Source organism: Marmota monax, unplaced genomic scaffold, assembly GCF_021218885.2.
Source record: "Marmota monax isolate L192 unplaced genomic scaffold, Marmota_monax_Labrador192_F-V1.1 WCK01_AAM20220418_F8-fsc00145, whole genome shotgun sequence".
Taxonomy (NCBI): Eukaryota; Metazoa; Chordata; class Mammalia; order Rodentia; family Sciuridae; genus Marmota; species Marmota monax.
The window spans coordinates 4,929,661-4,944,548 of NW_026695201.1; the positions used below are offsets into that span (position 1 = coordinate 4,929,661).

The 14,888-nt window shown below is 37.1% G+C and overlaps 1 protein-coding gene across 1 annotated transcript; it reads left to right on the top strand.

Annotated features, from left to right (window-relative positions):
• The first annotated feature begins 4,699 nt into the window (after positions 1-4,699).
• Dusp12 (dual specificity phosphatase 12) lies at positions 4,700-12,247 on the top strand. The gene is made up of 6 exons (XM_046429068.2): positions 4,700-5,082; positions 6,522-6,635; positions 6,725-6,843; positions 7,535-7,631; positions 8,500-8,686; positions 11,847-12,247. Exons 1-6 carry the CDS (start codon positions 4,742-4,744, stop codon positions 12,006-12,008), a joined length of 1,020 nt encoding a protein of 339 aa, XP_046285024.1. The 5' UTR covers positions 4,700-4,741; the 3' UTR covers positions 12,009-12,247.
• The last annotated feature ends 2,641 nt before the right edge of the window (positions 12,248-14,888 follow it).

Here is a 14,888-nt window from a genome sequence, read left to right on the forward strand (position 1 = left end):
TTTTTCATTATCTCTTTGGCTATGACTCAACTTCCTTTATGGGTTCCTTTTACTTCCCTTATTTTTTTTTTCCAGACTGGAGATTGAATCCTGGGATATGTACCCAGCCCTTTTTACTTTTTATTTTAAGAGAAGGTCTTGCTAAGTTGCCCAGGCTGCCCTTTAACTTGCTATCCTCCTGGCTGCAACATCCCAAGTCTCTGTGATTACAGGTGTGTCCACCTTTTTAATAGCTCTTAAACATCCTCTTCCTCTCTGTTCTCTCTGCTAATACCCTAAGCCCTTGTCACACCTGACTTAATTATTGCCCCAATCTCTTAACTGAACTCTGCCTCTAGAATTGCGTTCCCCAACTCATTCCTCACAGTGTGGTCAGGGTTGTTTTCTAGACAGCAAATCAAATTGTGTTATTCTATTGCTTGAACTTCTTTAATAGTTTGTATAGTCTTTAAGAAAAAGCTAAAACTTAGCAAAGCTTATGTTGCCCTCACGATCTGGGCATGCCTGTCTTTCCAGTGTCCTGTAGACAACCGTGAACACCATCTGAATTCTTCTTCTTCCTCCTACCCCAATAACACATTTACCCTTTAATAGAGCTTTCTGGACTTTGTGCCTGATAGATCTTGAACTTCAAAATGCAGATCAAATATTACTTCCTCTGGGAAGTCATCCTGGATTATTCGCTTAAATTAGGGATGGATTCTCTCTCCCTATATATTGCCTTAGTGCCTTATATTATAACACTCCAGGATTTTAAAGTGAGAAAAGTTGGGTTAGTTCAACAAGGGGCCCAGAAGACTGCTAATATGACTCTTCAGACAAAGCCACTAGTGATTCTCTTGGCTAAAGTCTTTGGGATGAGGAAGAAATGGAGTTGAGAGTAAACTGCACAGGGTCCTGTCTGGCACTCTTTTCTCCTTCCATTTCTAACATTGACAAAAGTGACATTCACAAAGGTCATCAACATTAGCCCAGAATCTGAGGGGGATAAAAGATGAGAAAGCAATGTCTTTACCCTTCAAGAATTCCCAGTCTGCATGTAGGTAGGGAGAAATACCACTCATCCCTATAGGATGCCCACTTTGAGGTACTATTCTTCCAAGCAGAAGCATTTGCTCCTTCCTCCATTTGTATGGGGCTCAAAAGTCTCTGCCCTGGATCCTCAAGGATACTCTTTGAAAATAATGAAGTTATTTATATGAAAGAGAAAAAGTAAACCTTGGCACCAAGGAGCAGGTCTGATACTATGAAACAGGTCTTCTTTGATGTTGTAAACTTGGTCAGGAACTCACAGTTAGGTGTTTTCGTTTTCCTGCCAAACATAAACAATTTCATAAAACATCATCAAACAAGGACTACTATGAGACTATGATGGAGCAAGACAAAAACAAGACCACTCTGTAGTTTCATCTGGACACAGATAAAAGAACATCCACCAAAGCACAAAACACCAAACACACAGTTAGCTTGGCTAAAATAACTGACTTTTCCTTTTTCTTTTTAATTGTAAAACACTCCCTGTAAATATAAAGTATACATAAAATGTACTCTCGTATCCATTTTTTAAGTGTACAGTTCAGAGGTTTTTGTCATACTTACAATGTTGTGTTACAGATCTCTAGAACTGTAACTATATTCATGGAAAAACAACTCCTAACTGAAACTATATTCATGGAAAAACAACTCCTAACTTCCTTCTCTCCCCATTCCCTGTCGACTACCATTCTATTTTTCCCTCCCATGATTTTGACTGCTCTAGATATATCAAGAGTGGAATCATATAATATATATCCTTTTGTGATTGATTTACTTTATGTTCTCAAAGTTCATTTACAATATGGTATATGACAGGATTTCCCTCTTTTCGTTAGCCTGAATAATACTCCATTGTGTGTGTGTGTGTGTGTGTGTGTGTGTATCCCATTTTCTTTATCCATTCATCACTTCTTCAACATTTTGATTGTTTCTATCTTTGGCTATTGTGAACAATGTGGCAATGAATATAAACATACAAATATCTCTTCGAGATTCTATTTTTCACTTCTTTTGGATGTAAATGCAGATGTAGGATTGCTGAGTCATATCATCACTCCATTTTCAATTTTTTCAGGTATTTCCATACTGCCTTCTATACTGGCTGCACCATTTAACATTCCTACCAGCAATGCATAAAAGTACCAATTTCTCCATGTCCCTGTCGAACTCTCCCATTTTCTGGTTTATTTGTTTAAAAAATACTAGTCATGCTAGTGGGTGTGAGATATCTCATTGTGGTTTTTATATGCATTTCTCTAATGGTTAGTGATATTGAACATCTTTTCATATGCTTGCTGGGCATTTGTTAGAAAAATGTCTATTCAGATCTCTTGAACATTTTCTTTCTTTTTTAAAAAATTGGGTTACTTGCTTTTTTCTGTTGTTTTTTGAGTTTTTTTATATGTTCAGAATACCAACTCTATCAGATAAATACTTTGCAATTATTTTGTCCCTTTCCATTGGTTTCCTTTTCATTCCATTGTTTCCTTTGATGTGCAAAAAATTTTAAGTTTAATGTAGTCCCAATTATCTATTTTTGCTTTTGTTGCCATAGTTTTGATATCATATCCAAGAAATCATTGCTAAATCCCATGCCATGAAGCCTTCCTCCTATGTTTTCTTCTAGGAATTATATATCTTTTGGCCTTGAAAATCCATCTTGAGGTTGTTGTTTGTTTGTTTTTTAATATGGTAAAAGGTAAAAGTCTAACTTCTTTTGCTGAGAGCCACGGCCGAGTCTGTATGGCCCCTGGCATTTTGCCAACAGTATTGATTGACAGGCGAGGCATTACTATCCGCCTCTGCCGCAACTTTTGAGTTCTCGCACTATTTTGGAGTTCTCATGGGGATTTCCGGGGATTCCTCGAGAGTTCCCATTGGTTGGGGAAGTGCAGGAGGAGGGATTTCCGGGAGAGATATTTCTGGCTGGGGGTTCCTGGACAAGCCTCGTGGCGTTCGGGAGGTTTCCCCGGGAGCTGTGTGAAGTGTTTTCCTGCAGTTTAAAAATAAAGTTTGTTCCTGCTTCAGTGGCTCGTGATTTGTGCCCAGCCAGACTGCGGCATTCTTTCTTTTGCATATGGTTATCAGTTTTCCCAGCACTGTTTGTTGAGGAGACTATCCCCATTGTGTGGTCTTGGCACCTTTAGATCATTTGATTATATATGTGTTAAGGTTTGTTTTTGGGCTCTCTATCCAGTTCTTTTGGTCTGTATGTATGTCTGTCTTTGTGCCAGTACCATAACTGCTACTTGACCAATTACAGCTTTTTTTTTTTTTTTTTCTGCTGTGACTAAAGGACTGGCCCAGTACAATTATAGAGGGAAAAAGGTTTATTTGAGGGCTCATGAATTTTTAGTCCATGGAAGGCTGGCTCCATTGCCGCAGTCCGGCTGCAGCAAAATAACCAGGGGGTGACGAATAACTTGTGTACGTTGATACAGCAGGAGTAGGAGCCATTTATTGGAGGACAGGAGCAGTATTTATACATTCCACACAGCTTATCTAATTAACATAAACTAGATACAGCAGTCAACCAATCAGGAATCTCCACACTTAATGGCTCGCTTTTGTTACTTCTCAAACCACTCCCTCTGGCATTTTGCCAGGCACCATCCAGACTTGTTTAGGAACTCTAACACTCCATTCCTCAGGAATCCAGGTGAGGCTAAACATCATGGCAGGAGAGTATGGCAGAGGGAAGCAGCTCATATCATGGTGATCAGAAGACTTGGCAGGCGCCTCTCTTCATACACAAATATATATATACCAAAGCTACCTCTGATTCCCATCTCCTCCAGTCCATCCTACCACTTTAGTTACCACTCAGTTAATCCCTATTAGGGTATTAATTTACTGTTCGGGTTAAGACTGTTACAACCCAATCATTTCTCCTCTGAACCTTCTTGCATTGTCTCACACGTGAGATTTTGGGGGATACCTCACATCCAAACCTTAACACTTTCCTAGAAGAAGATTCATTAAGCCAAAGAATCATCCCTGCTTTCTGATGGCTTCCAGTCTAGAGCAAAACCCTGCTTCCTTAAATCCTCTGCAGAATCACCTAATAAAAAGCCCAAATCCTACAATAGGATCTCTGTAGCATCTCTGACAAAGACACCCTGAAATTCTCCATAGTTCATAGCCCAATAATAAAACCAACTTAATTTGTGCTTCTTTATAGTCTTTGACTAAGAGCTCTGACAAAAACACGAGATTGATATCTTCAAAATATACATAATAATAAACACGATTTACACCCCAATCAAAATCAAAATTTCGGAGGATAGGAATAATCACAAGAGGAGAAACACAAGTGGCTTCTTAAACATTGAAAAAAACGTTTTATTACAAATGCATGAAAGGATGCTGCTGATTAAGTTGACGGGCCCTTCACTAAAAATTTGAATTCAGTTGCCTCTGCTGCCCCTTCCCTGTTAGTCTCAAGACAAACAGCCTGAGATTACCCTGTATTTGGGGAAGGTTGTCCTTTACAATACGCTCGGATGGTAGGAGAACAGGGGTCACGGGGCTGCTTCTGAAAGGAGCACCGGCTCAGCTGGAGCTTAAGTCTACAAGCGGACTGTGGGCATGGTCCTCCGACCGAGCCGCCGAGTTGCGGGCGCTGCTGGGCCTCGGGGGAAGGACGTTCTAGCCGGCCGGTTACTCGGTGGTAGGGCTTCCAGCCGCCTGGCTTCTGGGCGCCGCCATGTTGGCAGAGGAGGGCTCGAGCCATGGCTGCGGGAGCGGGATTCCGCACGCGAGCGGAACCAGCTCAGCCCGGGAGATGCTGGAAGTGCGGCCTGGGCTGTACCTGGGTGGGGCGGCGGCAGTCGCAGAGCCGGATCATTTAAAGGAGGCCGGCATCTCTGCCGTGTTGACGGTGGACTCAGAACCTGGTTTCAAGGAGGGGGCTGGGTTCGAAGGTCTACGGAGCCTCTTCGTGCCAGCCCTGGACAAACCCGAGACCGATTTGCTCAGCCATCTGGATCGGTGCGTGGCCTTCATCAGCCAGGCCCGCTCGGAGGGCCGTGCGGTGTTGGTGCACTGGTAAGTCATCTCGTCGGTAGGGGAAGGGTGCCCCGCCTCACTTTAGCCCCATCACCCCTTTTCACAGAGGTCTCCAGGAGAGGCGAGGGGCTGTCATTCCACAACAACCTTGTCCCATTCCCTCCCGTAGACTTGTGTCTCAAAAAGAGGAAGGATCTGGATGGAAATGGGCCCCTGATTCATGTTTTGGTTGGTTCATTTTGCAGCCACCAAGTTTTATTTTGTTTTGGAGGGCGGGGATCATCAGATAAATGGCAGAGTCCTTACACCTTAAAGGGTTTACAGTTCTGCAGTACAGGTTAGACGCCCACCCGAGTGATTGTAAGGCAAACCAGACCGCAAACCAGACGTACCAGTTCCAAACGGTGTTACACCTTTGTTCTCCATCCTAAGGGTCACTCACAATCTGTAACAAAAGACTGGTTAACCAGAGAAGAGCATAACAGATTTACTTAATTAAAATATAAATGACATGGAGCCTTCAGAAATGAAGATCCAAAGACTGAGGGAAAACTTCATTTTTTAAAAAAATGCTTGGATTCAATTAAGAATAAACATCCATGTAGAAAAGAAATTGGACAAAAGGGGTATGACTTACTGTAATAGACTGAGAGGAGAAATCCACCAAGGCCTGTATTTGGATTTTTTTTGGCCTCTCTCTCTGGCAGTCCTTTCTCTGAGGTATTGGGCAGGACCCCTTCTGGAAGGAAGGTCTTATGATCTATCACATAAGGTAGGTCAAAGAGGTTTTTTTGTTGTTGATTTGCTGGCGTGGAACCCAGGGTCTTTGGCATAGAAGGCAAGTGCTCTACCATTAAGCACACCCCCAGCCCCAAGAGCAGATTATTTTTGATGCTTTGTTTGGAGTGAGGGAGGATGGTTGATAAAGGGGAAAATTGGTTAGGATCTAAAGGATCCTTGGGCCCTGCCTAGAAGATTGATGGAGTAATGTTGCAACAAAGAAAAAAAATATAGAGAATCTTGATAGGTATTTGGAAATCCCTGAGTAGTCTTGTTTGGTGTAATTGAAGTGTAGTAGCAGTAGTTTGAATTTATTGAGCACTTACTGTGTGCCAGCACTTCTATTTATATAAAGGACCCAAGTAGTGATGATATTGGAAGAAATCTGGTACCTGATCTGAATTATAAAGAGCAAAGGAGCATGGATTTGTGCATGAGTAATTACAAAAGCTTTTAAAATTAGGGTAATTATTTTTGAATAAGTAATACATTCATATGGTTCAGAATTCTGAAGGAATAAGGAAATAAAAAAATTCTTCTGTACATTGGTAGTATTTCAGAGTCAATGGGTTTATTTCAATATAAGTAGACATGAAGTTACAACCTGAATTTAACCATCAATAGGGGGCTGGGCTTTGTCTTTTTTTTTTTTTTAATTGTTGCTATTTGCTATTTTATTTTGAAGGTCTCTTTTTCAGCCATGCAGGCATCAGTCGAAGTGTTGCTATAGTGACTGCTTTTTTGATGAAGACTGACCATCTTACCTTTGAAAAAGCCTATGAAAATCTACAGACTCTCAAACCTGAAGCTAAGTGAGTTTTTTGTTATAGTAATAATTCTGCTTTTGTGATGTAGTTTCACGTAAAGAAAGTTGAACTTTTTTATTTATTTGTCATCACAGGATGAATGAGGGGTTTGAATATCAACTGAAATTATACCAGGCAATGGGATATGAAGTGGATACCTCTAGTGCAATTTATAAGCAGTATCGCTTACAAAAGGTTACAGAGAAGTATCCAGGTAAATAATAATTGCTAATATACATTGGATTCTTTTCAGATGTCATTTACTTGGACACAAATGCATTATTTCACATTTCCAGCAATCTTGCAAGCAGGTACTGTTGTTTTCTTTTAAAACTATGTTTTGCTAGTAATAACTTATGCAAGGCCCATGGTTAATAAATGTCAAGTCTGAGATTTGAATTTAGGCAGTTCTGTCTAACCACCAACAGTCTTTTTCATGTACTCTCTCACCCCATCCTGATTTCCCAATGCCACAGTCCGGCTGGCTGCAGCAAAATAACAGGGGGGTGACGAACAACTTGTGTACGTTGATACAGCAGGAGTAGGAGCCATTTATTGCAGGACAGGAGCAGTATTTATACATTCCACACAGCTTATCTACTTAGCATAAACTAGATACATCAGTCAACCAATAAGGAATCTCCACACTTAATGGCTCGCTTTTGTTACTTCTCAAACCACTCCCTCTGGCATTTTGCCAGGCACCATCCAGACTTGTTTACGAACTTTAACATTCCCCTGACAAAATGCCAGGTGTTATTTTGACTTATTTACATCCCAACACGGTTTGTTTTTAAAATTTCTGTGTTTTGCCCTTGTTGCCTCAATTTGACCTTACTTAAATTTTGTCTGAAAATGCAGAGTTGATTTTGACAGATGGATCCATTTTTAATTTTGTCGTATAGAACTGAAAAATTTACCTCAAGAACTCTTTGCTGTTGACCCAACTACCATTTCACAAGGATTAAAAGATGAAGTTCTCTACAAATGTAGAAAATGCAGGTAAAATATTTTGTATGCTCTGGGAATTTGTCTTAGTAGCTAAAAAGTACTTAAAGTTTTATTTTCTAATAAAATAGGAAGAATTTGTCTAATTGAAACTATATATTTCTGATTCAAATCTGCTTTCAAAAGGATATAATTTTATCTCGGTACGGTGGCATAGGCCTGTAATTCCAGAGGCCAGGGAGGCTGAGACAGGAGGATCGAGGAGAGTTCAAAGCCAGCCTCAGCAACTGTGAGGCTCTAAAGGAACTCAGTGAGACCCTGTCTCTAAATAAAATAAAAAGTAGGGCTGGGGATGTGGCTCAAATCTTTTTTTTTTTTTTTGGTACTAGGGATTGAATTCAGGGGCACTTGACCACTGAGTCACATCCCCAACCCTTTTTTGTATTTTCTTTAGAGACAGGGTCTCACTGAGTTGCTTAGTGCCTTGCTTTGGCTGAGGCTGGCTTTGAACTCGCAATCCTCCTGTCTCAGCCTCCAGAGCTGCTGGAATTACAGGTGTGCACCACTGCAACCGGCAGGATATAACTTCTTAAAAGTAAAAGTAGAGCTGGAATGTAGCTCAGTGCTAAAGTGTTTGCCTTGTTTCATAAAGCCCTGGGTTCTATCCCCAGTTCCAAAAAAAAAAAAAAGACAAAAAAAAGAACCCCACCTCCCAATAAATAAATAAATAATAAGATGGGAGGGAACCAACCTTAAAAAAAAAAAAAAGTAGAAGTAAAATAATCATATTGTAGGAGCTCTTGAAAGTTTAAGTAGCATCATCAGTGTTATATTATTTTGTCCTCTAAGAAATACTGCACATTTCAACTATTTTTTCATCATTTTGGAAGTCATTAATGTTTTTCTTTCTTTGGGGTTGCAGGCGATCCTTATTTCGAAGTTCTAGCATTTTGGATCATAACGAAGGAAGTAGGCCTGTAGCCTTTGCCCACAAGAGAATGACACCATCTTGCATGCTTGCCACAGGGAATCAGGCTCAATGTACATCTTATTTCATTGAACCTGTACAGTGGATGGAATCTACTTTGTTGGGAGTGATGGATGGGCAGGTGAGAACACACTTTATTTTCTATAGTTTCATTGTATCATTTATATTGTGTTCATTTTGGCATTTTTAGCCATATTTTAACCAGTGTTTTACTCCATCTTAATGCCTTTCTTTCTGTACCTTTCTAGTGTAGGTAAGGCTATCAAAAATAAAGTTGTTTATTTATTTTTGATGCTGGGAATTGAACCCAAGCCTTGTTCATGCTCAACATGCACTCTACCACTGAGTCATAGCCCCCAAATAAAGTATTTTTAAAATACCAGCTGATCTGAAATAATGAAACATATTTGAGAACCACTGGTTTAAATTATTAGATTCCTTTTAAGGCTATTTTTTAAAATTTCTCCAAATATAAAGCTAATGTTATTTATTTTGTAAACTGTCTAGAATATATGTGACACAATTTGTAACAATTAGGGTAAGTCAGGATTTTAAAATTAGGTTTAAAATTTCTTTTTCTGTTGGGTTCATCTATTTTCTCTAATTTTTCAATTTAGTGTGTTTGCTATGAGGTTCTTTTTCGCTTCGTGTTAAACAGTGCAACTCCCGAACATTCTTTGGCAGCCATATTTCTCCTTTATTATTCTAAAGGTTATCCTGAATGATTATAGTATTTTTGTGTGTATGTGTACACTTTGTACCACTGAGTTACAACCCAGCCCCATGTAATAATCTTAATGAATTTGAAAGGTGTATGGTTTTTATAAAAGTTCGAAAGAATTTGTGTAACAGCTATTTTGTGAAAGCCTTCCCTAAAACGTGGTAACCTTTTTTTTTTTTTTTAAAAAAGCTTTATTAGGGTATAACTCATATACCATACAATTTACCTTTTTAAAGTGTATAATAGTTTTTACTATGTTTAGAGAGTTTTTTCAACCATCACCATTCTCATTACCCTCAAAATAATGTACCTATTTACAATCACTTCTCTTTTTTTTTTTTCATTTATTAATTTTTTTTTCAGTTGTAGATGGATAACAATACCTTTATTTTATTTTATTTTTGTGTGGTGCTGAGGATTGAACCCAATGCTTCACATGTGCTGGGCAAGTGCTCTATCACTGAGCCATAACCCCAGCCCCTCACTTCCTGTTCTTGATTGTATTATTTGCACTCGTTGGATTTTTTTAGTTTTTTTTTTCTTTTTTTAGTGTATATTTATTAATGTATTATAGTTATATTTAATAGTAGGGTTCATTTTGACATTCATAAACACATTTAACATGGGATTTTTTTTAGTTTTAATGAAATCCAAATTTTCTTTTTCTCTTTTGTACTTTTGGCTTGCTCCTTTAGCCTGAAAAACATACATACAGATAAAGACATTTTTTTTGTTTTTTTTAATCAATAATGATTTCCTTTTTATTTTAGTTTTATTGATTTTTTTAAAACTACATGACAGCGGAATGCATTACAATTCTTATTACACATATAGAATACAATTTTTCATATCTTTGTATTTAGAGTATGTTCATGGCAATTCATGCCTTTATACATGTACTTTTTTTTTTTGCATTACAATTCTTTTTTTTTTTTTTAATATTTATTTTTTAGTTGTAGTTGGACACAATACCTTTGGTTTTATTTATTTATTTTTATGTGCTGCTGAGGATCGAACCCAGGGCCTAACACATGCTAGGTGAGCACTCTACCACTGAGCCACAACTCCAGCCCCCATTATAATTCTTTTACACATATATACCACAATTTTACAGATAGACATTTTTATGAAAGGTTATAAATCACATTTGTGTATACTTTTTTGTATACATATTTGAATTTGCTCTAGAATGTATACCTGGCAATAGATTTCTGACTTGAAAACTGTGTCCATTTAAAATATTAGAAATATTGCAGGCTATCATTCAAAATGCCCATACAAACTTGCTTTTCAATAAGTGAATGCACCTACCCATTTCTTCATACTCTTGGCATGATATTATAAAATTGGTAAAGTTTTATTATTCTGTAGGATGAAAAATGTCAATACTAAAATGTTTATTTTGAATTTTTATGACTAGTACACAGGACCAATATCTTTATGTATTTACCAGTATTTGTACTTTTTTCCTGTAAATTGTTTCCCTATCCTTGACCTATTTTTTTGTAATTTTGTCTTTTTCTTACTGGTTTGTTGGAGCTCTGTATATACTCTTACAGAATGCTTTATCTAATATACAGCAGTTGTTTTATTCAGTCTGTTGCTTATCTCAACTTTATGGTATATTTTGTCATATTAAAACTTATGTAATCAAATCTGTCAATTTTTTTCACTTATAGTTTGAGTTTTATGTCTAGATTTTCTGTAGCTCAAGATTTAAAATAAGAATCCTTATATCATACTATGCATAAATTAAAGCACTAAACAATAACAACAACAACAACAATGCTCTGACCACATTAGAGAAACTATAATTGACTTGTTAAGAATTTTTGGATTTTTTTGTTTTAGTGGAACATTAACTTGTATTTAAATAGTCAGAAATCTGACTTGTATGGTGTCCATATCAATTAGTAATAGAACATGAGAATCCTAACAGGTTTTTCTGTCCTTTAGCCAAGATGTTTTTATTTGCAATCTTAAATCGCAAATTGGTTAAAAGCCATATATGTCACATCCATAATTTCCTAATGACCAGATGGATTTCAAGTTCAAAGCCAGCGTCAGAAACTAAGCAAAGCCCTAAGCAACTTAGTAAGACCCTGACTCAAAATAAAAAAATAAAAGGGGCTAGGGATGTGGCTCAGTGGTTAAGTGCCCCTAGGTTTAATCTCTTGTACTAAAAACAACAGCAACAAAAAACTTCTTATCGAGTCTAAAGCTTCTTCCTTCAACCTGAAATTCATCTGTTTGTCCTTAGTACAAAATACCTTTTATGCTTCAAAGCCCCCCTCAGCAAAAGCAAGGCACTAAGCAACTCAGTGAGACCCTATCTCTAAATAAAATACAAGATAGGGTTGGGGATATGGCTCAGTGGTCCAGTGCCCCTGAATTCAGTTCCTGGTACTACCCTTCTCCCCCACAAAAAAGCCTTTTATGCAATAATTTCACTCTTTGAAGATATGAACCGTGTCTTATCTATTTCTATTTATTGAATTGCCAAAGGTATTTATTTAATATAAAAATGAATGAATGATGTAACACATTTGCTTTATTTCAGCTTCTTTGCCCAAAATGCAGTGCCAAGTTGGGATCCTTTAATTGGTATGGTGAACAGTGCTCATGTGGTAGATGGATAACACCTGCCTTTCAAATACATAAGAATAGAGTGGATGAAATGAAAATGCTGCCAGTTTTGGGATCACAAACAAGAAAATTATGAACTTGCGTGGAAAGAAATTTGTTGGTGATATGTGCCACCCTTGCTTATTATCATTCATGGCAGTTTTTAGGCCAGTATTTCATTTGGAATGTGAGAAGATAAAATCACCTGATGTAACATGGAAACTATACTTTGTTAGCTTATTACATGACATAGGTGGAATACTTTACATGGAAATCAAAGCTTTTTAATCATGGAAATTTTATTTGACTTGATATTAAAGTCTTTTGTAACCTGGATATGTTCTTTGTTTCATATAGAATTTATTTATTTATATACTTATTTAGTGGTGCTGAAGATCAACTCCAGGGCCTTGTACATGCTAGATAAGTACTCTATTACTGAGCTACATCCTCAGCACCTCATATATTTTAAAAATTTCTGATTTTGGGTATGTTGGTTATATGATCTTAAGGTCTGGATGGACAAAATTATGTATAAAATTTAAGAACTGATATGTTCACATAGATACACTGTTATTTCCAGTAATGTAAAGTAGGTATATTTGGACGTATTTTGAAAAGTATTTCTTTTTCTTTTAATGGATGATATTAGTAAACCTACCTCCTGAGTAGCTAGGTGGGTGCCACTGCGCCTCGCTCCCTAGTCCTTTTTATATTTTATTTTGAGACAGGATCTCACCCAGGCTGTCTTCAAACTTAACAATCCGCCTGCCTCGGCTTTCTGAGAACCTGGAATTATATATGTGTGCTATTGAACCTTACTAGCAATTATTTTTTTAGCCCAGCGTGTTTGAATACTGGAAAAAGTAACCTGTTGTCTAGGTTAGCATTTTAATCTGATCTCTAGAAACTAGAATTTATTTTACTCATTATTAATTTTTAAAATTGGACTTAATTAGATATTTGAACATTTACATGAAATCAGAAAGAATCTGTGCTTATAAGATATTTTCTTTATTTACGGTCTAAAACATTCTGCTTAAACTGGTTATGGTGGTGCACACCTGTAATCCCAGAGACTTGGGAGGCTGAGATAGGAAGATCACAAGTTTGAGGCCAACCTGGGTAACTTAGTGGACCCTGTATCATAATAAAAAATTGGGTTGAGGATGTAGCTCAGTGAAAAACACCCCTGGGTTTAATCCTCAGCATTGCAAAACAAAACCAAAACCCATTTTTGCTATGAGCACATATGTCTGTATAATAAATGCCAAAATAGAAGTAATTTTAAATTTTAATAGAAAATGTGAATAGTAAGCCTCTTTTAAAATGCCCACCTTAATCTTTGACCTGTGTGGGAGTGTCCCTGATGATTCTTGTGAAAAATCTCAATATAAGATCCAGCCTTTGGCAACTTCCTTATGAGAAAAACATTCCTCCAATTATGTTTTAGCTTTCACAAAATTGGTTCTTTTTTTTTTTTTTTTTTGCTTTGTATTATTAAACCTTTAAAAGTTTCTTAAAAGCACATTGACCCATATGAAATGGCTCCTTTTGTAGTTGAAAAGTTATCAAATAGATCTGGGGATGGAGCTTAGTGGTAGAGTGCTTGCCTAGCATGTGCAGGGCTGTAGGTTTGATCCCCAGTAAAACACACACACACACACAGTCATAGCTACAGATTTACATGGCTCAACTTAATGCTTATCCTTTCTTCAGCATAGCATATAGCAAGGAGAGTATGAGGTGGATTTTATTGAATTTATAGTTATTAATTCAGATATTTGTTGAGAATGTAATAAGTGCACAATTGTAGGTGATCCAGTGAATAAACCATATAAAGTCCCCACTTTCTTACAACATGTATTCCATCTGGGACAACTGGACAAAATGATACTTTTTTGAGTAATAATTTTATTTGCCAGTGAGGAATGATTTGGGGATAGTAAATTTTGAAATTTTGTGAAACATCTTGAGCAAAGTTTTCAGACTTAGAGTGTTTTAATGCTTTACTTTTGGGAGGTAAAAAAAAAAATCTTATATATTTGTTCATTAGACAAACAAAATAAAAAGGGCTCTTTATTTTTAATTAGGAATAACAATCTAGGACATTTGAATTTACACATTTGTTGGAAACAACAATATTAGTCAATTATTTCAGAGGTGTTAAGATAGTGCTGACATAGAAGTCAGAGCATACTCTAATAATTCTGGCTCTGCTGATCACATCTTCCAGAAAGTGAGCAGGTCTTTGTAAATTGTGGGTCAGTTTTCTCCACAAAGTGGGATTAGTAAGTACTCTGCCTATTTGACATGGTTGTTTAGAAAATCATTTACACTAGCTTTAATTTGTTCTTACATGATATGGAGATAATAGTATCTACATCTGGTCAATATGAGGATTTTTGTGATGTAATGCACTTAGTGTAAACCAGGCTTAGTGGCACACACCTATAATCCCAGTAGGGGATTGCAAGTTTAAGAGCAGTCTTCTCACTTGTGACAAGTGAGAACTTGTCACAAAATTAAAAAAAAAAAAAAAAAAGTGGGGGGTGGTGATGTAGCTCATAGAGTACCTCTGGGTCCAGGACCCAGTACTGCAAAATTAAAAAAAAAATTTTTTTTTTCAAATACATTAATTTGAAAAGAAAGGCTAGGGATGTAACTCTGTGATAGAACACCCTGGATTTAATCCTAGCACCTGATTAAAAAAAAAAAGTGCAGTGCCTAGCAATAGTAGTGGTCTTAAATAAGCTATCACTCACATACCATGTTCCTGTTACTATGCTAAGCACTCATGTGTATTACCTGACTTAAACCTCACAACAACCCAATGAGATGGATCCTATTCTCATTTTAAAAGTGAATTGAGGCTAACAATGATTTAAGTCATTTCCTCAAAGTTATGATTGCTAACAAATAGCTGAACCTAGTTTAGAATCAAAACTTGACTGGCTCCAGAATCTGAGCTTTTAAC